The 26,081-nt window shown below is 40.6% G+C and overlaps 1 protein-coding gene across 8 annotated transcripts in view; it reads left to right on the top strand.

Annotated features, from left to right (window-relative positions):
* The window catches only part of HECW2 (HECT, C2 and WW domain containing E3 ubiquitin protein ligase 2), a 321,128-nt gene that overhangs the window by 186,270 nt on the left and 108,777 nt on the right, over positions 1 to 26,081 (top strand). For all 8 annotated transcript variants that reach the window (XM_042949536.1, XM_042949537.1, XM_042949535.1 and 5 more), the window contains 7 exons: positions 500 to 575; positions 5,015 to 5,184; positions 7,845 to 7,987; positions 12,587 to 12,687; positions 13,111 to 14,460; positions 15,482 to 15,577; positions 25,584 to 25,734. In XM_042949536.1, the coding sequence (XP_042805470.1) occupies positions 500 to 575; positions 5,015 to 5,184; positions 7,845 to 7,987; positions 12,587 to 12,687; positions 13,111 to 14,460; positions 15,482 to 15,577; positions 25,584 to 25,734 (2,087 nt within the window). The remainder of the gene's footprint in view (positions 1 to 499; positions 576 to 5,014; positions 5,185 to 7,844; positions 7,988 to 12,586; positions 12,688 to 13,110; positions 14,461 to 15,481; positions 15,578 to 25,583; positions 25,735 to 26,081) is intronic.

The following is a 26,081-nucleotide window of genomic DNA, read 5'->3' as shown; positions in this document are numbered from 1 at the left end:
CACATGGTGACTCAGAAATATTTGGCAGGTAATTGGAGGGTAATTCTACATATATGTGGACGAGTTTGAGAAAAATCACCTGTTTAGTTTATTCTGTTTTCCTAGTAAATCTAAAGGAATCTGGTGTTTGGTTTTTAACTGAAAGGAATATTTTAATATAGTAATAGTAATGTAAGTACATTCACTACATATCAGCTATATTCTTATCAAAGAAGTAAAAGGACATAAAGTAGGTTGATTCCTGTCCCAGGAAATTTAGAAGTTCATATTGGTTTCATTTGGGGTAATGATTTAATTTAGGTGTGACTCTTTCTCTTGTCTCAGAAAATATGCAGTTTTATGTGTCTGGATTCCAAGATTTATAGTATATGAAGGGCATATACTACAATGCATGTTTGATACAAAAAATCATCACATTTGTAAATATATGTGGTTCCCTAAGCACGTTGGGTACCATCATACTCCTGTGAAACTTCAAATATGTGCTTTTCCTCTGCAGATGGGGGCAGAAGGCATGGAAGGAGGTGCTTCCGGAAATCAGCATTCTCGGAAACTCGTCAGCTTCACGTTGTCAGGTAAAGGTGTCTTTAAACGTGATGTCCAGTTTGAAAGTGTATAATTTCAAAGGCATGAATAGTCACTTCTGTCTATAGATTCTTTTTTTTTATTAAAAAAAATTTTTTTAATGTTTATTTTTGAGAGAGAGAGAGTGAGCAGGGGAGGGACAGAGAGAGAGAGGGAGACACAGAATCTGAAGAAGGCTCCAGGCTCTGAGCTGTCAGCACAGAGCCTGACATGGGGCTCGAACTCATGAGCTGTGAGATCATGACCTGAGCTGAAGTTGGATGCTCAACCGACTGAGCCACCCAGGCACCCTTACAGAGTCTTACATATGATATGTGAACTATTTATTTTTTTGGTAAAAGTTCTGGAAATTCAAGTATGATTCTTACCATGAAAAAATTAGACTACTAATATAAACTCAGAAATTATTTCTTCCAGGTTTTCTAGTGATAAAATGACTGTAACTATGTACAGTTACTTAAAAACAACACTGTAACATATGCTATCCCTACTGGAGAACTTTGGTTTTGAAAACCATGTATGTGCTTAGCTCATCTGAAGAAAGGAAAATATTGGAGACTAGGAAAAATAAGCCAAGGTTACTCCTATTTCTGTGGAGAAATTCACATAAAAGTTGGAAAGCTGATAAGGCAACTTTTTTGTTTATTTTCTGATTAGGGAAATCTTCTAATTGCTTGTTTGTTTATGAAAATGTGCTGCTTTTCAGATTGTGAGTTAGAACTCATCTGTGTTTTGTAAGTTTAATTTAGTTGAATCCAACAGTTTAAAAAAAGAATAGGGGGAAAAATCAGAGTTTTTCACCAAAGGGAAATATTTTTTCATAGAACATCAGTTTATACAGACTGAAAACTTTACACACAAAATATACCCACACCTATGTATGTGTATACTGGGTTTCAGAATAAAATATATTTCATATGTAGATCACGGTCAAAAACATCTGAAAGCTACTGATTTTAAAAAAAAAATTGGCAGTCATAAAGTCAGGAAGACACTAAGAAAACCAGTCTTTGAAATGAACTTTTAAAACAGACAACTGTGCTATGACACATATAAAATGCAGTCTAACAGATGTCTGTCACTAAAAGATGTTTTGTTTTCATTTTTCCATTGGTGCAGTGCTTCTAAATTTTAAATTAGATTCACTTTTCTTGGCTGCAAAAAGTATTGTGGATGAAAATTGACATTGTCAAGAGTGAGAGAAAACTGATCTTGAGAACAGACATTTCCATGATGTATAATTACCACATACGATGAAAGTGTGCACATTAGTTCATCGCTGGCCCATGGCCTTCCAGAGTATCCATTTCTGTTCTAGCATGTTCCTACTCCCCTATATGAGTTTACTTACTATGAAAGCCTTTTTTTGCCTTTGGTTCTCTGATGGATCTCAGAAGTTGTAAACTGGTGGCTTATGGTTCAATTTTGGCCAAGAAGTATGTTTTGGTTGGAACCCTCAGGTTTTAAAACATATCTAGGTTTTTCGAAGCGCACTTTGAAGTTCCACTGCCAGTGGAACTTACCCTGTCTGTGTGTCTCCTGGAAGCATTTATTTGGCTCTGCTTTAGACCTTCACAGTCCTGAGGGGTTGCAGGTACAGAAATCCTTCGTGTATAGGTAGGGAACAGTTAGCCCACCTCCATGGTTCAGAAAATTTACTTTAATCATACCATGGTCTTCTTAGTTTAGACGCATTGCCTTAAGCTTCCAAGTGATCAATATCATTCCGAATGCAACACACACATACTGATTTTGACTCTAGTGGGGATGTTAATTAACTCACTGCAGGAGAATGACCATCTAGAACTTGAAAACCCGAGGATGTTTTCCTAAAAAGTAGGAAATAGCTTTGGGGCATCACCAGATGCTTCTTCTTTAAATATAATTTCTTCCAACATCCCACCTCAGTGCACAGGGTGGCTGGCTACTTTATATCTGTTTTACTTCCTAATGTATGGTCAGTTATTTGCAGATGATGTACAGAAGTGGCTAAAAATTATATAAGATGAAAGCAGTTCTATAATGGTAATTCTGAACAATTAATCCAGTTATAGCATATTGACAGTGATAATAGTGTTTAGCGAAGAGCATTTATGCATTGTAGAATGTCTGCCTGCAAATGTTCTACTCTTGATTCTCTGTGGTAAGTAGGGACACAAATTAGTGAATTCTACAGCTAAAACAAAAGCTGTTTGTGTGTTTTTTTTTTAATTTTTTAACGTTTATTTAATTTTGGGAGAGAGAGACAGAGGTGCAAGCGGGGGAGGGGCAGAGAGAGAGGGAGACACAGAATCCGAAGCAGGCTCCAGGCTCTGAGCTGTCAGCACAGAGCCCAAGGCGGGGCTTGAACTCATGAACCATGAGATCATGACCTGAGCCAAAGTGGGACGCTTAACCAACTGAGCCACCCAAGTGCCCCCAAAACTGAGTTTCGGTTACTATCTTAATCCTCTTCTCCAAATAAGACTTTAAACTAGGGTATTTAGCATGTCATACTTTTGTGACTTTGAGGTCTGAGTTGGTCTATTAGGTGATGCAGACATTTATGAGCAGTAAAATATGTAAAAGACAAAATGGGGAAGCCAGAGCAGAAATGAGACGGATAAAGGAACAGAATAATCAGACTACAAATAGTTGGTAGATTCTTATATTTATTAATGAAGATTTATTTGTGCAGCATTCCTTGTGGAAAAATTTGATATGAGGGTTATTTAATAGTGGCGTCTTTCATCACAGTGGCATAATCTTCTGATGGAATGCTTTTTGTCCAAAGGAATGCTTTGCATGAATAATTTAGCTCTGTCATGCTTTGTGGCAGCCATTTCCGTCCATGTTACTCCTCATTTACTGCAAAGAAATCCCTTGTTTAGAAGTAGATTTAGTATCTAAAGACTATCATTCTTCTGTCTTTGAGTCTGAGGCGAGCCTAATCGAGAAAGGTAAGAAAGTAAATATGCAAATTGTTTTCCTCTCGGAGCTATTTTATGCCAAATAAAGCCACTCGAAAACATGTAGCACCATTAAACTGATAGTGAGTTGCAGATGCTGTGTTAAGATGACTGTGTAGCTTATGAAGTGCCAGGAGTGGGGACTGTAAGGCTAGAGAGACGACAGTGGCTTCTCTGAAGTGCCTTACTCATCTTTCTCTTCTCCTTCTCTTTTCTCTTCAGATCAAAGATCTTACTGTATTTCATGCAGTGTCCTTAGCATAAGGGCCTCCTGGTTGAATTTTTCGGTCTTTGCTGACATATGAAACTCAGCTGTCAGTTAGTTGTTATTAGACAGCACTCTGGGCCACAAGTTCTTGTTGGCCATGGGTGAGCCTCCTCCAGGAATGGCTCCCTAGACAATGTGGTTCTATGGGCAACCCCACCAATTCTGTCCCTCTAGGAAAGGCTTTGAGTTTCAAGAATGGGCTTGAGTAGGATGACTCAGGGAACCTGCCATCATTGACAGTCACCATACAGAGTCTGTTGCCCAGCTGATCTGGGTAATCCAAAGGTCTTTGGAGGTTCAGAGGGATCTGCAGAATTTTTCTCTGGACTAGTGGTCAGGACCTCCCTAGACTGATCATAATTGTAGCAAGTTGCTTAGAAATGGTCCGTTATTCCAGAAGCTTTCAAGATCCCTTAGCTCTTAGGCCAATCTTATTCAAACTGATATTCTCAGAAAGGTGTTGAGGACCCGGAAGAGCTGGGTTTGTTACCTGACATGTTGGTGTCCCTTATCCTCACTCCTTTGAAAAGTGTCAGTCTCTCCACTTACCAGATTTTAGCCAGAAATTTTAGCAACTCACATACTGTGAAGTAGCAGCTGGTGAATCTAAGATGTTCTGGGACAGCCATCAAATATTTAAGTTACTAACCAGTAGACTCACAATTATTTAATACAGCAGGTAGCATTCAACTTTTAGAAATATTTCTCGTTTTCTTTTCCCCCTAAAATTCATTACATTTGTGGAATATATAACATTTTAAATGTGGTACAACTGAATGTGTGCTCTGAAGTTTCACCCCCAATTAAACATAGGTCTGTAATTTCATTATATGTATGTAGAAGAGATTTAATTTTTCTCTCATGAAAGAACATATTAACATTCTTTTTTTTTTAAATAAACTGTTTCCTAAGAATTTCTCTCAAGATACTGTGTGAAATGCTGGTTGCCAAACCACATAGCAAAATGGTGGTGAAGACGCACGTTAGAATCAAAATGGTTCCCAGGAAGTCAGTTTAGGGACATGAGGTGATGGTAAATGTTTGGCTTCATTTATTCAGCCTGTCAAGAGACTCCCCCTCTGCTGGAATTATTCATAACTCACTTGTCCTTACTTATCTCAGCGATCATAGTGTGAATAACTTTGTTATTGTTTTACTGTTGTTTACCCCCCTCTCCCTTTCTCTCCCTCCCTCCCCCTCTCTTTCTTTCAAGATCTTAGAGCAGTTGGGCTAAAGAAAGGGATGTTCTTCAATCCTGATCCTTATCTTAAGATGTCCATTCAGCCAGGGAAGAAGAGCAGTTTCCCCACCTGTGCCCACCATGGGCAGGAGAGAAGGTCTACTATCATCAGTAACACCACTAATCCAATTTGGCACCGAGAGGTAAGATGATCCTCAGGGATCTTCTACTTGACAGGAATTTGGCCAAGTTCATCTCTCTTATGTGTACTGTTGAGCTGTTTATGATGAGCATGGGCAAGATGGCTAAGATATCTCGGGATTCTGTTAGGAAGAGTGTAGGAGGAGAATGAGACAGTCCCTTGTAGCCAGGGCCAGGAATAGGGCAAAGCAGGTGAGGTCCTTGATCTCGGGTGCATGACTGAAGGGAGCCAGAAGACTCAATAATCAAAATTAAGATTGTAGTGAAATATTTTAAAAAATGAAAATCAGTGCAAAAAATTCATGATGAACAGATATTAAAATTTTAAGTAAGGACAGGTTCAATAACATTGACTTGCAGAGCCATATTCGAGCCTGAAGCAGAAGGAAAAGTCAGTAACACTGATCCTGTTTTTATTTAAAATTTTTATGTTTTTACACCCAAAACTAATGTAACACTGTATGTTAACTAACTGGAATTAAAATAAAAACTTGTAAAGCCCCCCCCCCAAGTTTTCTATATTTTGTTCTAGTTATGTATTCAGTACAGATTAGAGGAATTTCTCTCCCTATGGGCTTTGGCAAATGTTTTTTGGATTTGTAGATTTTGGTTAATTAAGCCGTTCAAGGTAGTTGTCATCCCAAGGGAAGCCAGATCGTTGATGTGTTGGTGATAGATACTTTGGTATCTATACTTTGGTGATAGATACTTTGACATTCCTTCCAGCCACATTATGCTACCAGTCATCTTAGCGCACCACATCAGTGAAATCAAGCAAAGCGTTTTCTCATTAGAACTAGGGAAAATCAAGGAGTGAACAGAGATATTGTTTCTCATCTAATGAGCAAAGCATGAACTCTGCCACCATTTCTCAGAGATCTAAGACATGTTTCACATACTGGTGTTAGAGTGTTTCTAGGTAAACCTTTATTGGCGTAGGAGTTGCATAGTTAATCAGATCATTCCCTAGTGTTTAATGACAATATGTTCTAACTTTGTAGAAATATTTCCATGGGGAGGGAGATGATTCGGGGATCTAAAACCAGTTGGAAAAAAGGTACTGCTCTTTGAGACTTGCCAGCACAGCAAGATGTTTCTCCTGAGAAGTTCTTATGGTTACTTAAATGGATTAAATATTGCGTGTTTTCTTACACCTGGTTTAAAAAAACTGCTTATGATCTCCACATAGTAAAAAATTCTTAAAGGCACACGACTTAATTTAACATATGTAGAAGCCTAGAAGACATAGCATGTATCTCACTATGAGCTTTAGAAGGCACATAGTGGATTTGGTAATGATATTGGCAATAACTTCCTTTTCCTAACATTTTATATTTACAAAATTCTTAAATTTTGTGTGCATAATAAGGTCGCATAAGGGATGAGATCATCATCCATCCATTTTGATGGTTAAGAAACTGAAGCTTGAAGTGTTTATGTAACTTAGCTGTTCAGAGGCAGAAGCAGTGCTTAAACTTTGCTCTTATTCTAAGCAAGTGCTTTTTCCATGAAGCAAATTACTAGATGACATGGCCCTTTGGGGAACTTCAATTGTTATGACTAGATAAACTTAGTAGTGCCTAAGTATAAAGCTGGCTGGAACCTTTCACATCACTGTGGTTGAATAGATAATATGAGGAATGGGATGAAATGATTCTGGTTAGATTCCCGGCTTCATCACTTATCCGGAGATCCTCGTCCTTAAGAAGAAAAATTTATCTGAGGCACCTGGGTGACACAGTTGATTAAGCGTCTCTTGATTTCAGGTCAGGTCATGATCTCACAGTTTGTGAGATCGAGGCCTGCATAGATCCCTGCCTGGGATTCTCCCTCTCCCTCTCTCCCTCTGCCCCTTCCCTCTTGCCATGCTCTCTCTCTCTCTCTCTCCCAAAACAAACAAACAAACAAACAAACAAACATTAAGAAAAAGAAAATGTTATCTTTCTAAAGATAACATGTAGGTAATGTATGTGAAAGTCTTTGTAAACGAATAAAGCTCTTTATATTTATTTTAGATTCTTATTAATAACCAGTCTGATTTTCTCCAATGGTATTGCTAAGCAAAACAACAAAACTTATGTTAGCTTCATATTTTTATTTTTCTGTCTCAAAAGAAATGACCCTGTGTGCCTTTTAAATTAAGTAATTTCTCTTTAAGCATCGTTTTATTTTCATATTTGTCAAGAGAAACCACAGTATTCTGTAGATGTTCCTACTTTAGCCACTAAGTGAAAGATATTTTAACCTATGCTGTATAATTTCAAAATACCATGGGATTAAGAATTAAAATTGCTGTTAATCAACTACAGTGGTTAATGTGAAACTGTCCAATAACAGGATATTAAATTTCAAAGAATTGAGATACAATAAATATAGTAAGTGCTAAAATTGTATTGTGCAGTTTAATATTTGCTAACGTCTCCTAAAACTGTTGAACCAGGATCCTAAGCTTCTTTTGTGACAGGTCCTTAACTGAGGCCTTGTAATCACTGTGAATGCTGATCATTCACTCAGAATGACACTGGTTGTAGATATTTCTAGCAATGTGGACTCTGGGTGTCATTAGGATTTGAGAGATCCCATTTTCTAAGTAATAATAAAATGATATAATTTCGTATTTGTCTTCCTTTTGAATCACCACGTTATCTGTTTTTATTTTCAGAAATATTCCTTTTTTGCGCTTCTTACTGATGTCTTGGAAATTGAAATTAAAGACAAATTTGCCAAGAGCCGTCCAATCATCAAGCGTTTTCTGGGGAAACTAACCATTCCAGTCCAGAGGTTGCTGGAGCGGCAAGCCATTGGGTAATCAGCCCCCACTTGGAGGGATCTTGTTGAGATTAGTTTGCATAGAGGCGACAGAAATGAAACTTTGTAGTCCTAGGACTTATCTTAGTGATAAGAAGTGGTAAGGTAATTCCTTTAAAATTAAAGTGTTCGTATACTCATTAAACTGTGCGGGACAAAAGGCTCTGTTTTCATTATATACCTTTTTTTTTTTGTTTCTGTTTATTGTATCTGTCTTTTCCAAGATGTGCTTACCATTAGCATGTCAGTGTCAGATGTCATAGTACTCAATTGTTTTTGAGGATATTGAAATCTTGCAGTAAAAGTTTCTCCCCAGAGCCGGATTCCAGCGTCAGGTCGACAGCTCCCTTATCCTAATTAATCCCATCCAGACAACTCGTTATTCCTGAAAAACAAAACCACCTTATTTCAGGGCCATTTAAAACAAGACCTTGACTCACGGGAGATATTATAGTAGAGCTCCTACCTGCACATTCACTCAGGCAACTAAAGTTTACTCACTGAGAGAATTTAAAAATGTGATTTCATGTCTGTTTTCTTTCTATGAGCTTTTTGTAAACTGTGAATAAAGTAGTTAAGAAATCATAACATCGCTTATCATAAATGGTAGGTATATTTTTGCTTGGCAGTTTCCAACAAACTCAATAACACTGCTGCTCCGAGGTAGCACTCAGGGTACTTTTCTTGTATCTTTTTCATCGTAGGCAACATTGTGAACATACCGCAACAGTAACAGTGGTAGTGGTGATGGGGCATCTTGTTTTGTATCTTTTTCACTGTCAGAACATGAACAAATGGTAGTGGCAGTAACAGTAGCAGCAGCAGCAGACTATAAGTAGTAGCAGCAGAAGTAAAAAATAAAAGTAAACAGCATAAGAAGATGCCGAGAGCTTATTCTGTGTCAGGGGTTAAAGACGTTCCTCATTCCTCGCATCAGTCCCCGTAATCTTCTCAACAGCTCTGGGAGGTAAATAATGTGATTACACCCATTTCAGAGATGAGGAATGTGAGGCTAGCAAGCAAGAGGCAGAACTGGGATGCGAGTTCAGATCCGTCTTCTCTAGATCCTGGCAGCGCCCTAAGGACGGGCAGCAGTGTGATATTATTCCAGCTAACTAAGGAAGGCTGGTCATTCACATTCACTCTGTAACAAATGAACTGTTCTGTTTCGGCAAGTCATAATTTACTTGGGCATTAGTTTCCTCATCTGAAAAATACAGTGTTGCGATCAGTGGATCTCAAAGGCCCCTTCAAAATCTGAAACTAAGAGATTCTAATGGATTGTAATTCTCTGGCTGTCAGAGACCATGAAATGTGTGGTTGAGCCAGGACACATGAAGTAGAAATATTACACTGAAATCTTAGCAGCCTGATTTATCTGATAAAAGCTAGGAAATCACAATTATTGCTTCTGGTAGAGATAGTATACTTGAAGAAGTTTTTTAAAAGTTATTTTTAGGATTTCTAGAAAGTGAAAGATTTTAGACAGTCAGAATTAACTAGGGTAAATACAGTATATCTGTCATTTAATGTATATAATTATAATTTATATCTCACGCTTGCTAAAAGTATGAATTTATGTACACCAGTAAGAATGATCAAGGCAAAATAAAACCTTTTCAGTACATGAAACTGTTGTTGACTTGTTGGCTTTTCATTTCAGCTTTTAAACAACTGGACACTTAGAGAACTGCCAGTCATGAATTTATGTGCACTGGAAGGAAGTCCAGCATGAATTTGTAAAATATTGGAATTAAGAAATGTTTCTGTATAAGTATATTTAAAGCATTGCCTGATACAGATACTTGGGGATTTGCTTTATTAGATAAGAATGACACTACATACTAGTATATCAGCTATTAACACCTAAATGTGTATTCCTGATCTGATGATTGCCTTCCATCAAGTGATTAATTCATCTTGAAAAGTGCTGGGTTCTCATTACTTATATGTTTGGTAGATTGCAATCCTCTGAGGTAGTTGAGGTTTTACAGAATGTGGTTTGTAGAATGAGATAGAATCCTTACTAAGTGCCTATTTTGAAGGCATTTGTTTGAATGTAACATTTTACAGGGTGGCCTGCGTTTGTCCAAAATGCAGATCACTTTCCCATGCTTTGTCAACCCCTCTGATTACATTAGAAAGAGAATGTCTCAAGTAGTGAGAGTACTTTGGCACTTATTCTTTGCAATTATGTATCATAATGATATATAATATATTGCTCACAACAGTATATCACAGGAAGAGACAGGATGAGTCAGGTAAGACTGGGTAAGAACGAGAAGGCAGGTGACTCTTCCGACAGGCACTCAGCAAGGGACGAAACCCTTGACTCGGAATCTCCCAGGAGGGAAGATTTCCTGTATTTATAGGTTGAATAGTTGAATTGAGTTATCTTGCCAGTTTGGTAAATAAACAGTACTAACGCTTGTTAAAATCCTTCTTTCCAAGTAAAGAGTCTCATTTGTTAATTAATTTATTCAACAAATATGTGTGTATGCATATTTAGTGTCTTCTAAATGTTAAGCACTGTGTTTGGTATCGGGGATATGTCAGTGAGCAAAACAGATGGATGCAGTTCTTTTCTTACAATTCCTACTAAACACTTATTTCCTCGCTAAAATCCATCACTTTTATAAATCTTCATCATCAACCTCAATACCTTAATTTTACTGGCTGAGGAGGAGAAGAGGAGGGTCAATTTATTTTTAACAAAGAAATGAAGATTTTATTTTTGCCAGGACTTAATGCCCAAAGAGATGGGCGAGGAACCACAGTGTTAAAGGCAGGTCTGTGTAATGTGCTGCTAGATTCATGCATCAGTGGGCAAAGATCAAGAACCTCTGTGTGTTAGGTGCTATCTAAATACTGGGAAGTCAGTGGTAAGAGAAAGAAAGAGATGCCCCTGCTATTATGCAGATTACAATCATTATATAACGTTATTTGAACACTCTAATGTAAAAGTAACGTAACCATGTCTAGTAGTAAGAAATGCCTGTGTATCCCTTTGCAGAATTTTTTGTAAATACCAGTTGAAGCAGGAAAAGCATTATAAAAGCAGGCACGTTTCGATGAACCATGAGTAAATTATGTCATTAAAATGCATGCTCCTGAAAGCAGCCTAGAACCACTGGGAATATGTGAAGTGAGATGGTAGTATGATGACTACAGAGCAGGGGCTTCTGTGTCAGATGAATCTGTGATCTCATCCTGGGTCTGTCGTTCATTACCAGTCTGGCCTCGGACAAGTCACTTACCCTCCCCACGCCTTGGTTTCCTGTTCTAGAAAACAGAGCCAGCACCTGCCTCACGCGGTTGCTGAGAGATGGTATATGCACAGCCCTTAGCTGAGTGTGCCTGGCACACATCATGCACTCAAAGTGGGAAACCAAAGTGTCAGTTGAGAAAGAAAATATGACAATGTTTGTAGGGAAGAAAAGCAAAAGAAAGAAGAAAAGGAAATCATCTTACAGTTTTAAGAAATTCTCATGAAGTCAAAAGACTAACAGCTGAAGTGGGGTTTTATAGTAGCCTGTGCTCTTTTAAATGGATGACATCCATTTGGAATTGTGCCAAGAAGGTAGAGACGAACAAACAAAATAGTTACATACATTCATAACAAATGGCAGACCAGAGGCTCTAAACTGTACGGTGGTGCAGGTATTAGGTAGAGGCATTGTTTTCCTTCTGAAGTTGCCAGTAGAGGGCAGTGTGAGAGCAGAGATGGCGTGATTTGGTATCCCTTTGATTATTTTCCTTAATTAAGAATACATCAGATTCAGAATGAAAGTTGCTTCCTACAAGGTAATGATGTAATTGCATTTGACTTTGATCAAACAAATGCAGAATTACAAAAGATTTGACACCTCCATCCTTAAGGAGGCTGGTAGCTGGAGCGGGGGGGGGGGGGGGGGGGGGGGGGGGGGGACAAGATGGGGCCCTGGTGTGGTTCCCTCGAGTACGCCTCTTAGTGAGGCAGCAAGATGCCACCACTGCAGCCCATCTAGCTTCTCTACTGGCATCACTCACAGCGCACACTGGGAATCAGTTGATAGCCAGGCCCCCCCAGTGTGAGGGCCAGCCGCTCCAGCCCCCTTGCCTCCCACAGCTGGAGCGGCTGTCAGAGGCAGCCGCTTCTCCCCCCGCTGTCTCCTGACTTCAAGTACAGTAGCATGGTGCCCTCCGTGCCGCTATGTGATGGTCCTTCCCTGTTGTGTGCTTGTAGGATCGATTTCTTCCAATTGTGCTAAATGCTAAGGATCCAGGCCCTCTGTGCCTTTATACCTGAGTCAAAAAATACCAAAAACCGTAGACCTTTCACAGCTCCTTGATGACCTTCAAAATATGCTTTTCTTGGTCACTGTTAGCAGTGATGTGATACTGTATTGCATTTTCTGCTTACAGAGTTCTTTTCATCCTGGAGTTTATAAGTATTCCCTTGTGCCAATGAATCGTATTACATTGGACTATCTATACCGTGCCTTTGAGCCTTTTATTTTCTTTTGAGTCTGAAAGTTTTAAGAGAAATGTGTAAGATTTAGGGGTGGCCTGCTGAAGGAGGTGAAGGCTGACACCAGTGTATTTCTCCTCTTACAGGGATCAGATGCTCAGCTACAACCTTGGCCGAAGGCTTCCTGCTGACCACGTGAGTGGGTACCTCCAGTTTAAAGTGGAGGTTACATCTTCTGTGCATGAAGGTGAGATGTCTGGATGAGTACATCGCTGTACCAAAAACTGTTCGGTCTTACTCAGTTGTCAGTTTGCATGTGAATAGAGTTGAATTTGTGTCCTGTTCTGAAAATAAGATAGCTTTTAAATGATTCCTGCCAAAGTTTTCCAAGCAGATATGAAAGCTTGTTTATCAAAAAATATCTCTTAGGTTTATGCCTGCATTTGGAAACCAGGCTATAGAATTTCTAGTAATAGTGAACATATAGAATTCCTGTGTCAAAGTGACCAACTCATTTAGTCATGAGTGGCTAATCTTAGCAAGTCAGTAATACCGTGAAGAGACCTTAATGGGATGATTGAATTCGTTGAACTGATTGGTGGTAAAGGAATAGGACGTTAAAAGTTTGTTATTACCACTTTGTTTTCATCAATGCCGTTTTCCCCTTCAGATGCTTCTCCAGAAGCTGTTGGCACAATACTTGGAGTCAATACTGTGAATGGAGACCTAGGAAGCCCTTCTGACGAGGAGGACGTGCCAGGGGGCCATCATGACAGCACGCTTTGCTCTAATGGGCCAGTTTCTGAGGACAGTGCTGCTGATGGGACCCCCAAGCATTCTTTCAGGACTAGCTCTACTCTGGAAATAGACTCAGAGGAATTAACCTCTACTTCTTCAAGGACCTCACCTCCCCGAGGACGTCAGGATTCGCTCAATGATTACTTAGATGCTATTGAACACAATGGCCATTCCAGGCCAGGCACGACTACCTGCTCGGAGAGGTCCATGGGAGCCTCTCCAAAACTAAGGAGTAGTTTTCCCACCGACACGAGGCTCAACGCAATGCTTCATATCGACTCAGATGAAGAAGACCACGAGTTCCAGCAAGACCTGGGATATCCGTCTTCCTTGGAGGAGGAAGGAGGGCTAATAATGTTCAGCAGAGCGTCAAGAGCTGATGACGTGAGCCTGACATCGCAGACCAAGCCAGAAGACAACCCAGTGGAGATTGAGGAAGCCTCCACAAATGAGGCTGCTTCCTTTGAGGATAAGCCAGAACATCTTCCCGAGCTTGCAGAGGGCTCCTTACCCTCGGGCCCAGTCCCAGATGAAAGTGAAGGTGGCCCAGAGTCTCAACCAAGCGCTGAGCAGGGCAGCACCGAAGTGTGTGGCTCTCAAGAGGTGGATCAGCCCACGAGCGGGGCAGACACAGGGACTTCCGACACGTCGGGAGGCAGCCGCAGGGCCATCAGTGAGACCGAGTCCCTGGATCAGGGGTCTGAGCCTTCCCAGGTGTCCTCTGAAACAGAGCCCAGTGACCCTGCCAGGACAGAGAGCGTGAGCGAGGCCAGCACCAGGCCGGAAGGCGAGAGCGACCTGGAGGGCGCCGACAGCTCCTGCAATGAGAGCGTTACCACGCAGCTGTCCTCGGTGGACACGCGGTGCTCGTCTCTGGAGAGCGCACGGTTTCCCGAAACCCCAGCCTTTTCTTCTCAGGAGGAGGAAGATGGAGCCTGTGCAGCAGAGCCCAGCAGCAGTGGCCTCGCTGAAGGGTCACAGGATTCCATACGTACTCCCAGTTCTTTACCTGTGGTGCAGGTGCCCGCTGGAGAGGAGGAAGGAGCAGGGGCAGACTCGGCCCCTTTACCTAACCAGGAGGAGGTCGGGGAGGTCTGGCAGCGGAGGGGGAGCTTGGAAGGAGCTGCTGCTGCTGAGAGCCAGCCCCAGGAAGAAGGGGATGCCGGGGATGCCCACGGGGCTTGTGAAGGGGCCACTGCCCAGGAGGAGGGCGCCACTGGAGGTAGGATGTACAAGACAGTACGGCTCTTGGCTCAAGCATACTGCTTAAAGAGAAGTTTTGTCCCTCGATGTAAATTATACTCAAATGTTCTCTGAGTTCTTCACCTTGGGGTTCAACACTTAGCTTTTTTTTTTTTTTAATGGATCTTCTCTTTTTAAATTAAGAGGCTTGTGAAATAGCAATCTTCAGATTTTAATCATGAATCTCCAGTGGGACCTGAGGTTGTAGACACAAAACCAAACAGGCGAGTAGCTTTCACATCAGTGTAATCTGCAGGGGTTTGCAGGAACATCGTAAGTCACTCTTCTTTATATAAAACCTTCAAAACAGAACTTCATATGTACTTTGCATCAAGTGTAATATTTTTGACTTCTGCAGTATGGAAAAAGTGAACTAAGTTAGGTGATGTGTTCGGACACTTGAAGAAAAGGCTATTTTTAGTATCTCAGGATGCCAATTCACACATAAAATTTGTATTATGTCTCAATGAATGTGGCTTGGTAGAATGTTTCCTTTGAAATGTTCTATTATAGATGTATCAGAAAGGCTGGGGATAATTTCAAATGCCTAAATAGCATAGAGTCAGAAATAGGAATGATTTATTTATTCTGTAATTTATTTTTCTACCTAAATTATCCCCTTCTCCTCCTCCTCTTTTCCTTTTATTTGTGTTTTTGTTTCCTTCATTATCTTGTGGCCATTATGTGACCCTAAAGCATTAGTGCATGAGCGGGTCCAGCCAGGGTGGAAAAAGGTGGGGGAGGGAAGGGATAGATGCAGAGGGACATTTCTCTAGAAGACCCTCTTATGCCTAAGCATTCATCTCCTCTTCTCTTCTTTTGTTTCTGGGTCCTCATATGGAAAATGAGAGACCCTAAGGAAAGAAAAGAGACTAGCTCCAAGATTTGTGTTAGGTGGTTTTTGTTTGTTTGTTTGGTTGGGTTTTGTTTTTTTTTTACAAGACTGTTTTGATACTAAAGAGGAAAACAATACCCAAGTGCCTTTTTCTCTTTAATCCTAGGTTCTCAAGCCAATGGCCACCAGCCATTGAGATCACTGCCTTCAGTACGCCAGGATGTTAGCCGATACCAGAGGGTGGACGAGGCTCTTCCCCCAAGTGAGCGCCTGTGAACTAAGGGGTTCACCTTGATCAGAGGGTGCAAGGATGGCGGGCAGATCCTTTCCACAGAACCTAAAAGATGGAAACCCACTCCCTGAGAGGAAGGGACCTTGGGGCTGCCACTTGACATAGCAGATGTAGTCTGGAAAGTGCTAAGCTGGTGACTCCTCTCTGGCACTGTTCTGCTGAACGAGCGGGCAGCTGGGGGAAAAGTAAATACTGTAATGCCCACAGAGTAAATATTGTAATTGGGGAAACAGATCCAGATATTTGGGACAATTGGGTTTATAATAGAAACTTTTTAAAATTATGCCTAATGGCAGCAAGAATTTTCAGTTAGTAGACAAATGGGTACAATCTCTTAGCAAAGCCTCACTCTATGGAATATACTTCTCTCTACTTAACAGCATTTTAAATCATTAAATACAGGGCTCTGATTTTTTCCTTGGGGATATGCAGGGAACTATTCATAATTTCAGAAATTGGTCTACCATTTATTTGGCACGTGACAATTACTGGGGATTTGAAATATAGAATATAATGTTATTTCTTTCACTTTCATTTTTCACTTTGAAGGAGGGATGGCTGAGAATGAGGGATTCTGGGAAATAGTTATGCAACCTGTATCCAAAGGTTAGAGTGATATGGCCAGTCATAATCTGGACATAATTTAAACTCTGTTATAAAGTGATATTGCTCTGTAAGAGCAAGCATTTTGATGAACAGTAACAAAGCTCAGTAAATACTGCTTGTAGGAACGTACTGGAGTATATATCTTTCTGCCTTATTGCTTTTCCTTCTTATTCACCCTCTCTACTCTCCCATCTTATATGTGACCATAGCAAGAAGCTGATGCCCTTGGCTTTCAGTATTTTAAAAGTGGTGGGGCAGAAAGGTGGAGATGCAGGAGTATGCATTTATAGAGTTAAAATGCTGAGTGCTTTGTTTTGAGGAGTGTTAACAAAAAAGCTGAATGGTACTATGATAATAGGCCAAAATATTGGCTTGATCCTTTGGAAATTCTGTTACGTACAGTTCCTTCCCTTGTTCATATATTTCAATAATTGAGGGTGGTTACTTATAGGAAGTATGTATTTTAAGCAACTTTTAAAAATAGACCAAGGGATTAATTAACCATTGTATCATTTTAAGCAGATGGGAGAACAAAAATATCCTTATTGCTTGCCCTTGGAGAAAAGATTAGAGGCAGAAAAGGAAAGTATTCCTCGGAGATGCTTCGATATAATAGGAAAAAATGAATTGGGAACATGAGGAGAGAATTCTGGAGAGCTTTCTTTATATGTGTATGTGGATTGATAGTAAGTCATTCGAATTTTAGAGGCATTGCATCACATCAGGGTATAGATAAATGGCATCTTCCTGGCCACATCTAATTGCTCTGAATTTTGTTGAACCATAATTTTGGTTTTCAGATTATAACTAATAAAGACAGGTACTTTCCCGCTGAAATTATGACCACTGTTTGTGGTATTTCAATGCACTTATTTAAGTACTGATATTTGCATTACACAGAACGTATTTTAGGATTAATAAAAAACAACTGGCAGTTTATTTTAATAGGTTGTTATCTCCCACAGCAAAGAAGGAATTTAATAGTATATCTAATTTAATGAATGACTGATGAAGAGGAGAAAAAATTTTTTTTTTTAAGTTTATTTATTTATTTTGAGACAGAGAGTGTACAAGGAGGGGCAGAGAGAGAGGGAGAGAGAGAGAGAATCCCAAGCAGGCTTTGCACTGTCAGCCCAAGGAGCCCGATGCTGGGCTCGAACTAACGAACCCGTGAGACCATGACTTGAGCCGAAACCAAGAGTTGGGTGTTTAACCAATGGAGCCACTCAGGCACCCCAGAGGAGAAAACTTTTTAATTCCTCTTAAGCAACTTGCAAATACGGGGGTTTATATTATCAAGGAGAGGTTACAGATTACGGTCAAAGCATGCCTGATTACTGTCCCCACACTGTTTTGCCCTCTCCTACTCCTGTGTCTGTCTCTTCTTTTCAATAGTTTATTTAATCACGTGGCTGCCCTGCTAGTTGTCTATCCCCAACCTAGTCAGTTCTCTGCCTTCCTTTCCTAACCAGGCGACTCTACTACAGCCTCTGACTTTGAGCTATGGCATTCCATATTCCACACTGTCATGTGCATTCTGCCTTCATGCAGCATCTCCCAGGAGGCTCAGCTAAGGGGCACCTGCTTGGAGTGTACAGATGAGTCCATCCCTTAAATGACCTGGCTGAGTTATTTTAAGGCTAAGAGTTGTATTTAAAAAAAAAAAAAAAAAGTTTATTTATTTGAGAGAGAGAGGGAGAGTCAGAGAAAGAGAGGGGAGAGAGAATCCCAAGCAGGCTCTGCAATGTCAGTGCAGAGCCCAACGGGGCTCAATCTCACGAACCGTGAGATCATGACCTGAGCTGAAATCAAGAGTCAGATGCTTAACTGACTGAGCCACCCAGGTGCCCCTTAGAATTGTACTTTTAACACTATTAATTATAATACTTCAAACTTGCATGGTGCTTTACAGTTTACAGAGCACTTTTACATGGTTGTTAAATTTTTATTCTTTGTTACATTTTTGTGGGGTAGGTCAAGTGGATCAATGGGTAGAAATTGGCTAAAATGATTCTTTCATTTTATAGATGGAGAAACTGAAGCCCAGATAAATTAAGTAACTTGTTTAAGATCCCATACTAGTAAAAGTTGGGGCAGTCTTAAGCCTTCTTTCTCTATTAGATATTCTGATCTAAGATTAGACTGTTGTGTGGGTTGATGAGTATAAATTCTAAAAGTTTACTTAGCAGCAAAGGTAGTGGCTTATATTGTGGTATGTTATCTATCAGGTGCAAACAACATCTTAAATCAGAGGCTTTGGAGGTTTCACTGAATCTTTATTATATTGTAGTGTTTTGAGGCCAGACCTAGGAAGGCTCAAAAAGTGCTCAATTTTCTCTCTTTTTGCCCCAGCTAATCAACTGACTAGCTGATTTATTTTGAGAGCGAGAACTCAGCAGGACTCTTACCTAGGAGCCCCTGAAGTGTAAGAAAAGCAGTTGTAGTGACCATACGAGCATAGCCCAGACAGGTTTGCTCTGTTAAGCATCTGTATCAGACTCAGAAGCACTTTTTCTTCCTCCCAGCCAGGTAGGGCCGGCTACTGACACATTGTGTCTTAGACTTTGATACCCCCCTCATCCCCATTATTGATTTTTTATTTTCCTAATTGTTGTTGTTATTTGAGCTTACTTTCACCTTAAAAATACTTATGTATTACCATATGGCGAGGAAACCACCCAGCAAACTTGTGCTTCTCTCTGAAGATTTACAAACTCAGCTAGGGGGATTCAGTGGTGTCCCTTGCTGTACTGCTTCCCTGTTACAGCTGATCACGTGGTGGTCTATGCATCAGTGTTATAACTTAGTCTCTGCACATCTCTTTGAGCTCTTCTTATGGACGGCAGTTCTCCTGGCTTTTCTGCTGCTTCTTCCAGTCTTATTCCTCCTGTCTCAGGATCGGGGAACTCGATCTTTGTCTTGGACTGACAAAGGCTGCACAGCTGTAACGATGTTCGACCAGTTGTTTTCACAGCCTTACCCTTGCTTTAGGCCATGGATCCTGCGATAGGACCTTGTGGACTGGGTAACTCTAACCTCTGACTGACAGATGGTCTAATGGTCCCTACAACGTCCTAAGAACCACCCCCTCCCGCCCCCACAGCGTCCTAAGGGCAGCTTGGCAGTATGGAGAGCCTTTGGCTTAAATCTGAATATGCACTGAGCACTAAGAATGTGCTTATCTTCTTCTGAGGTGATTGATGGTGCTGGCAGCTGGAGGCAGTTCAGGCTGAAGCCCACCAGAACATCATCAGCAAGACAAATCTTGGTCATTTTAGCATTAACATAAGTGGAAAGAAAAAAGAATGGCCTGCTTAGCCCCTTCTGAAAAACGATTTTATTTTTCCTCCTGGGTCCAATATAATTGTCACTTAATCCCTTGCTGCACTGGGGACAATAAAGAACTATCGAGTAAGTGTTTTCCCTCTAAAAGGGTAGGAATAGGATTAGATACAAGATGAACAGTCTGGATTAACAGATGAACAGTCAGACTCTTGTAGGATCCCAGGATTATTGCCATGTTGTTAGGATTAGTGTATTATTTAGGTGGTGGCTTCCAATGGGCAGGTCTGGAAGAACGCAGGAGAATGTTTATCATTCTTTGGGGTTGTGCACTTTCATTATTAAAGCATCCTTTGACATGAAGGTTTAAAAAGACAGCAGTGACTCTGAAAGGTATAATTAATCTCACTTTCTACTATGTTCAAGGCTAGGAGCTCTTATTTTCTAAAGCTTAAAAGTTAGTTTTATGAGAGGAGAATTGATGTGTTTTTTTTATTTAAAAAAAATTTTTTTTCTTGATGTTTTTATTTATTTTGGAAGGAGACAGAAACAGAACATGAGCGGGGGAGAAGCAGAGAGAGAGGAAGACACAGAATCGGAAGCAGGCTGCAGGCTCTAAGCCGGCAGCACAGGGCCCGACACGGGGCTCGAACTCACGAACTGTGAGATCATGACCTGAGCTGAAGTTGGACACTTAACTGACTGAGCCACCCAGGCACCCCAAGAATTGATGCTTTTAATCTAAAAGCTACTTTCTTTAAAAATTGACCCACCATATTAAGGCCCACCATATGCATTTGTTTGAGAGATTTATAAAAACTTTTTGTTCAAACATAGTGTACACACAGAAAAGAGCACATTCTCCCTGCTGAATTCTCCCAAACTGAGGGCATGTGTGCACTGGATGCCATGTCACTGGCACCCAGAAGTCTCTTTGTGCCCCCTTCCGATTACTGACCCCCACTCCTGAAGGGGAAGTGAACCTTCCATGCTGGCCCTCAAGTCACAGAGAAGTTAACTTGCTTTTGTACTTGGTACAAACGGTTACCTCCTTGAGTGTCAAAATAAGGAAAAACTAATCTTTTAAACGTTGTCCAACATCTATTGCAAAGCTTAATTTTTTCCTCAGAAGTACCTTTAGTTCGTTATAACCTCATTATCCCATCATTTGGTGGAGATACCATGGTGGTTATAATTTCTTATAGTTGATTTATACATTTACTTCACAATGTTCAGGTTCTTCATCTTTCTTTCTTGTTTTTAATGTTTATTTATTTTGAGAGAGAGCACAAGCATGAGTGGGGAAGGGGGCAGAGAGAGGGAGAGAGATTCCCAAGCAGGCTCCATGCTATCAGCGCAGAACCCAATGCCGGGTTCGAACCCACAAACCGTGAGATCATGACCTGAGCCTAAATCAAGAGTCGGATGCTTAACTGACTGAGCCCCTCAGGTTCTTCATCTTTCTAAACCCAGTTACAACTAATTCCAGGCCTACTCATGATTCTCTCACCCCCTTGGTTCTTGTGGTTCACGAGTCCCCTGAAATGTCATTCTATCTAGTCATTGATCTTCTTGCCAATCTCAGTGCTCTCTGAGATGTGTTCCTTTCTTCACCTCATTGCCAGCTGGACAGACAGTCCACTGGGGGCCAAGGTCTAGTGTGAAGGGACTGAGAAAGAAGCATTTTGAGATGAGGAGGGATCGAAGGGATGACCCCTGCTTCCTTCCCACATATGCTGATTATGAAAGTTGAAAATGTGTAAGACCTTCCTTGTTCTACCTCCCTCTGGTGCCCTGCTGAGGGATTAATGCTGCGACAGTAGCCTTTGGTATATACTTTGACACACTTTCTAACTCTGACTTCCCCTTATTGTGCACCTATTTAAAGGGGGCACAGGGCATCTGTGAGTCCACTTCCTCCTGGATTCCAGTTCAGAATATTTAGGCTGAAGTTTAGTTTCTTGTAAGCCTGCACTTCATGACCTCTTAGAAATTTAGCATGAGCTCCATGGGTTTACCTGGTAAATTAGCTGCTTTAAATTCTTAGAAATTTATGTCCGTGTTCCTCAAATTTTAGTGCGTCTAGAAGTCACTTGGGGAGGTTCTCAAAAATGTAGATAAGTGAGTCCTAGCTTCAGATAGTCTGGTTTTACAGACCTGAGGTTTGTCCTGGGAATCTGCATTTATATTGGTCCTCAAAGTGATTCTGACACGTGCTGTCAGAGTCCCAAACTTTGAGAAACGTTTCTGTAGATAACAGTTTTCAAACTCTTTCACTGAAGCTCTTTATGAAAATGAAGTCTTACGTGGAAGACCAGTAGGCACAACAGATAATACGGGGGGGCTGCAATGGCTAACATGGTGTTGGCAGATAGTTCTGGAGCCCCAACACTCAGCATCCCAAAGCCCCTGGCTTTATAAGGCTAAATTAATTAGAGTTTAGTTTGCAAATTCTGGCCTAGACATAAGATGTTGACAGGTTCTTACTGAACCTAATGTAGAAAAATGGGTGTCGTTTTGAAGATTCTTATAATTTTAGAACTGAAAGAGACCTTAGCAATGTATAATTCTGCCCTCTAATTTTTCAGGTAAAGAAACTGTGGTTCATAGAGGTGTAATGAGTTGTTGAAGGTGTCGTAGCAAAAGTGTGACAAAGCCATGGCCAGAAACCCCAGGCCTTCTTCCCGATTTGGTGCACTACATATACACACATCTCGGTACACTGTTCTCAGGCTCATGGCGCACTGATGATATACCCCATTGTACATTGTGGCAAGACAAGGAAGTAAATGCCAAGTTCCCAGTCTTCTAATCCTGCCTGTCTGATTTTATCATGATCTCTGAAAAAAAAACTTTGATGTTGGGCAATGAGTTCTTAATATGGTTGCTTGTACCCAGAACAAACCAGGTCCAATATAAAAATTTATAAGATGTAAAATAACCATACCCACCTCTCTCCTTTGATAGATACAATAAAGAGCTCATCTTTACGGAGGCTCTTCTACTGTCTTTTTCTCGATGGTAGGGTATTGACTACTTGGGTAAGAATGGATTTTTGTACTTCCTGAACAGGTCAAAGACCTAACATCCTTTCTCAATCCAATGCCAAGTGTCCATTTGAAATCAGGAAGACAACATTACTCTTTATGGGAACTTAAGTAACAACGTCAATTTAAAGCTATGACATTTGTGGGTGCCTGGGTGGCTCAGTTGGTTAAGTGTTCAACTTCGGCTCAGGTCATGGTCTTGTGGTTTGTGAGTTCGAGCCCCGTATCAGGCCCTCTGCTGTCAGCATAGATCCTGCTTCGGATCCTCTATCCCCCTCTTTCTCTGCCCCTCCCCTGCTCTCTCTCTCTCTCTGTCTCTCTCAAAATAAAATAGACATTTAAGACATGACATTTGGTAGGGATAGTCTGTCTTTTTTAATTAATTAGGTTTTTTTTATGTTTTAAGTTTACTTATTTATTTTGAGAGAGAGAACATGAGCAGGAAGGGTGAAGAGAGAGGAAGAGAGAGAGAATCCCAAGCAGTCTCTGCACTGTCAGTGTGAGGAGACTGATGCGGGGCTTGATCTCATGAACCCATGAGATCAAGAGCCAAAATCAAGAGTTGGATGCTTCACTGACTAAGCCACTCAGGCACCCCAGTAGGGGTAGTCTTAATATACATCCAACATCCCGTGTTCTTAGAAAGCACATGTTTGGACTTCTTTTTCTTATTCTTCTCATTGCACACAGAGATATCTTTGTTGAAATACATCAAGGTTATTCCTGGACTTTGTGGAAAGCGAACACAAGAACCATTCTTTGTTATGGTTTCATGTTCTTTAAATTACTCGTCCATTCATTTCATGCTGTGTGCAAGGTATGGTGGTAAATATATTTGGAGATTCCCCACCCCACCTCCACTGTGCTGCCCATGTGACCTCATAGAGACCACGTTCAGTGGGGTAAATTCTTGTCTAGTTTGCTCAAGGAAAAAGTTCTGTGTTTGAAGATAATTTTTTTTTACTTTCTTCTGTCAGAAAATGGAAAGTATGCAACAATGTTTTCTTTTCTGCCTGAACTGCCAGAAAACCAAAATTTAGAGCCAAATTTTAGTTATACGCTTATCTTGGGAGTTTGGCAGCACCTCTCTTTCTACTTCCTTTAGTTGGTTTCTGTTCTGTTTTTATCCCTCATTGACCGATTCTCCATTTTTAAAATTGAAAGCTAACTGCAAACAATTTTGGGAGAAGGAATGGCCATTTGTTTTCTTGTGCATTTGGTTTGCGTAGAATATGTGCTTGAATTACCCTGGCTCTAATGAGATGGCATAATTGCTTCTCAAGATCTTTGAGATGGGAAATATGCAAAGAGCAGAGCAAAACAATGGAATAGATCAAAGGGTTTTGGAGAATCATTCCTGAAAAGGCTCTAATGTAGTAACCATTTGTCAGCTTATGGCAGGCTGATCATGAGGTCATTTTGAAATGTCCTATTGATGGGATTGCAGCTGGGGCCAAAGAATTCAGATTTGGCCGGCTGGTTCGTTGTGAGTCTGCGTTACCTTGGAGCATGAGTGGCACTAAATTTGTTTGTCTCTCTGGTGCTTTTTCTCAGCGCAATTTTTCTTTCTCCTGCCATTTGTTATAAATTACCACGTGCTAGGAACAACAAGAACAGATCTTTCCACCTCCCACTGAGGCAGCCCGCAGTGATTGTCTGGTGCTGGCATTCAGGTCTTTCCAACCCTGAGAACTTTGTTGGAATCCTCACTCTGTTCACCTCCAGAGTAAATACCGGAGGAGTCAGGAGCAGGCATGCCTTCCTACTAGTCTCCAGGATTAGACCCATGGTATCTGTTGATAAGCTATGTGATGACATGGGGAGTTTTGAAATAATTGAGCTGCTAAGGAAAAAGTTGCATATTAATTTCAAAAAATATTTTACGCAGAAATGGAAATGTGTAAAGAACTTTGCTGGTTAAAGAATAGATTTCTGCTGTTTTCACATACTGCTATATAAAATCGCACTTTCCAACTACAATCCATTTCAGACTTGTGCCTTTTGAAAAGATCAGCTCATGCTTTGTGTATTTTAATAGAATGGCCTTTTAGAGAGCCACAGAGGAGGTATGTCTGGCTCTGCTTTCTCTGTTTTTGTGTAACATGCACTTAGGTATTTGTTTACAAAGATGAACACAATCAATGAGATTGCTTAAACAGAAAATTAAATAATGTTTTAAAACATTGTATTTATTTGAGGTTGGAGGCAAGTAATTACCCTGCTCTGAAAATGTATTCATCTTTGGGAAAACGCAAATGGGAACTTGTAGGTAATGATGCTATTTGATGCCTGGGCTAGCATTATTTTCTTTTGAAGACTACATGTACCAAAATTTTATGTAAATATGCACTTGGAAGGTTCTAGCTATGATTCTTTCATCTACGCTGGAAAAAAAAAGGAAATCCATTTTTGGTGAAAATGATCGTCAATACCAATTTCGATGCAAATACCTGAAGTCTTTGCAGTAGACCAACTACTTGTATTTTTATTTTTACTTATTTTTTAAAGGTTTATTTATTTATTTTTGAGAGAGAGAGAGAGAGAGAGAGAGAGAGAGAGCACGAATGTGCTAGCAGGGAAGGGGTATAGAGAAAGGGAGAGAGAGAATCCCAAGCAGGCTCCATGTTGTCAGCACAGAGCACTACGATCTCATGACTGGGAGATCATGACCTGAGCCAAAATCAAGAGTTGGATGCTTAACCAACTGGGCCTGCCCCCTACTTGTATTTTTAAAATACTGGCAGTTATACATGAAGATGAGCATTGTGGGCAGATCTGGAAGGATTCTCTACATTCAGAAACTCTTTAAAGGGTTGGTATTACACCCCCCCCCCCCCACACACACACACAAACAGTATGTTTACTAACTGATCACAACAGATCATGAAGTGGACTGGGGGAAGTGCCTGATTATACAGTGAGGTATATGTTATTAGCCCCAATTTATAGCATGTCAGGGAAAACACATGCTGAAATTAATGACCCACGTTAATGGCCTCAGGTCCTCTTCTAACCAGCCTTGGTGCATTCCTGCTATTTAGATTGGGAAGCACGCATTGACAGCCACGGCAGGATCTTCTACGTGGATCACGTAAACAGAACCACCACGTGGCAGCGACCAACAGCTCCTCCCGCCCCTCAGGTGCTGCAAAGATCAAACTCCATACAGCAAATGGAGCAGCTGAACCGGCGGTGAGGATGCACGTTTTCACTATGACTGTTAGTGGGTGGTTGGGCTTATTTTTACGTGGGCCCAAGTAGAAAACATGGTTGTCTCTCTTTCATCTTTGCGTGCCCTGTCATTAAGATGTAGCTGGTACCTCTTTTGATTTAGAGACTTTCTTGAATTTATCTTGGTTAAAAAAATAATAACTATATGCATATACCACTTGTTTTCTTGTAGAAAAGAAAGTAATGATGATGCTTTTAATCATCCCAAGGCATTAATTTTTAGCAAAACAGAGCATATACATATATAATTGAAGCCAAATATCTTTCTAAATATCTAGAATCTCCATTCATCATGCTTCTTTATTATT

This window comes from Panthera leo, chromosome C1 (assembly GCF_018350215.1).
Source record: "Panthera leo isolate Ple1 chromosome C1, P.leo_Ple1_pat1.1, whole genome shotgun sequence".
NCBI classification, from domain to species: Eukaryota; Metazoa; Chordata; class Mammalia; order Carnivora; family Felidae; genus Panthera; species Panthera leo.
This window is presented reverse-complemented; position numbering and strand designations above follow the sequence as displayed.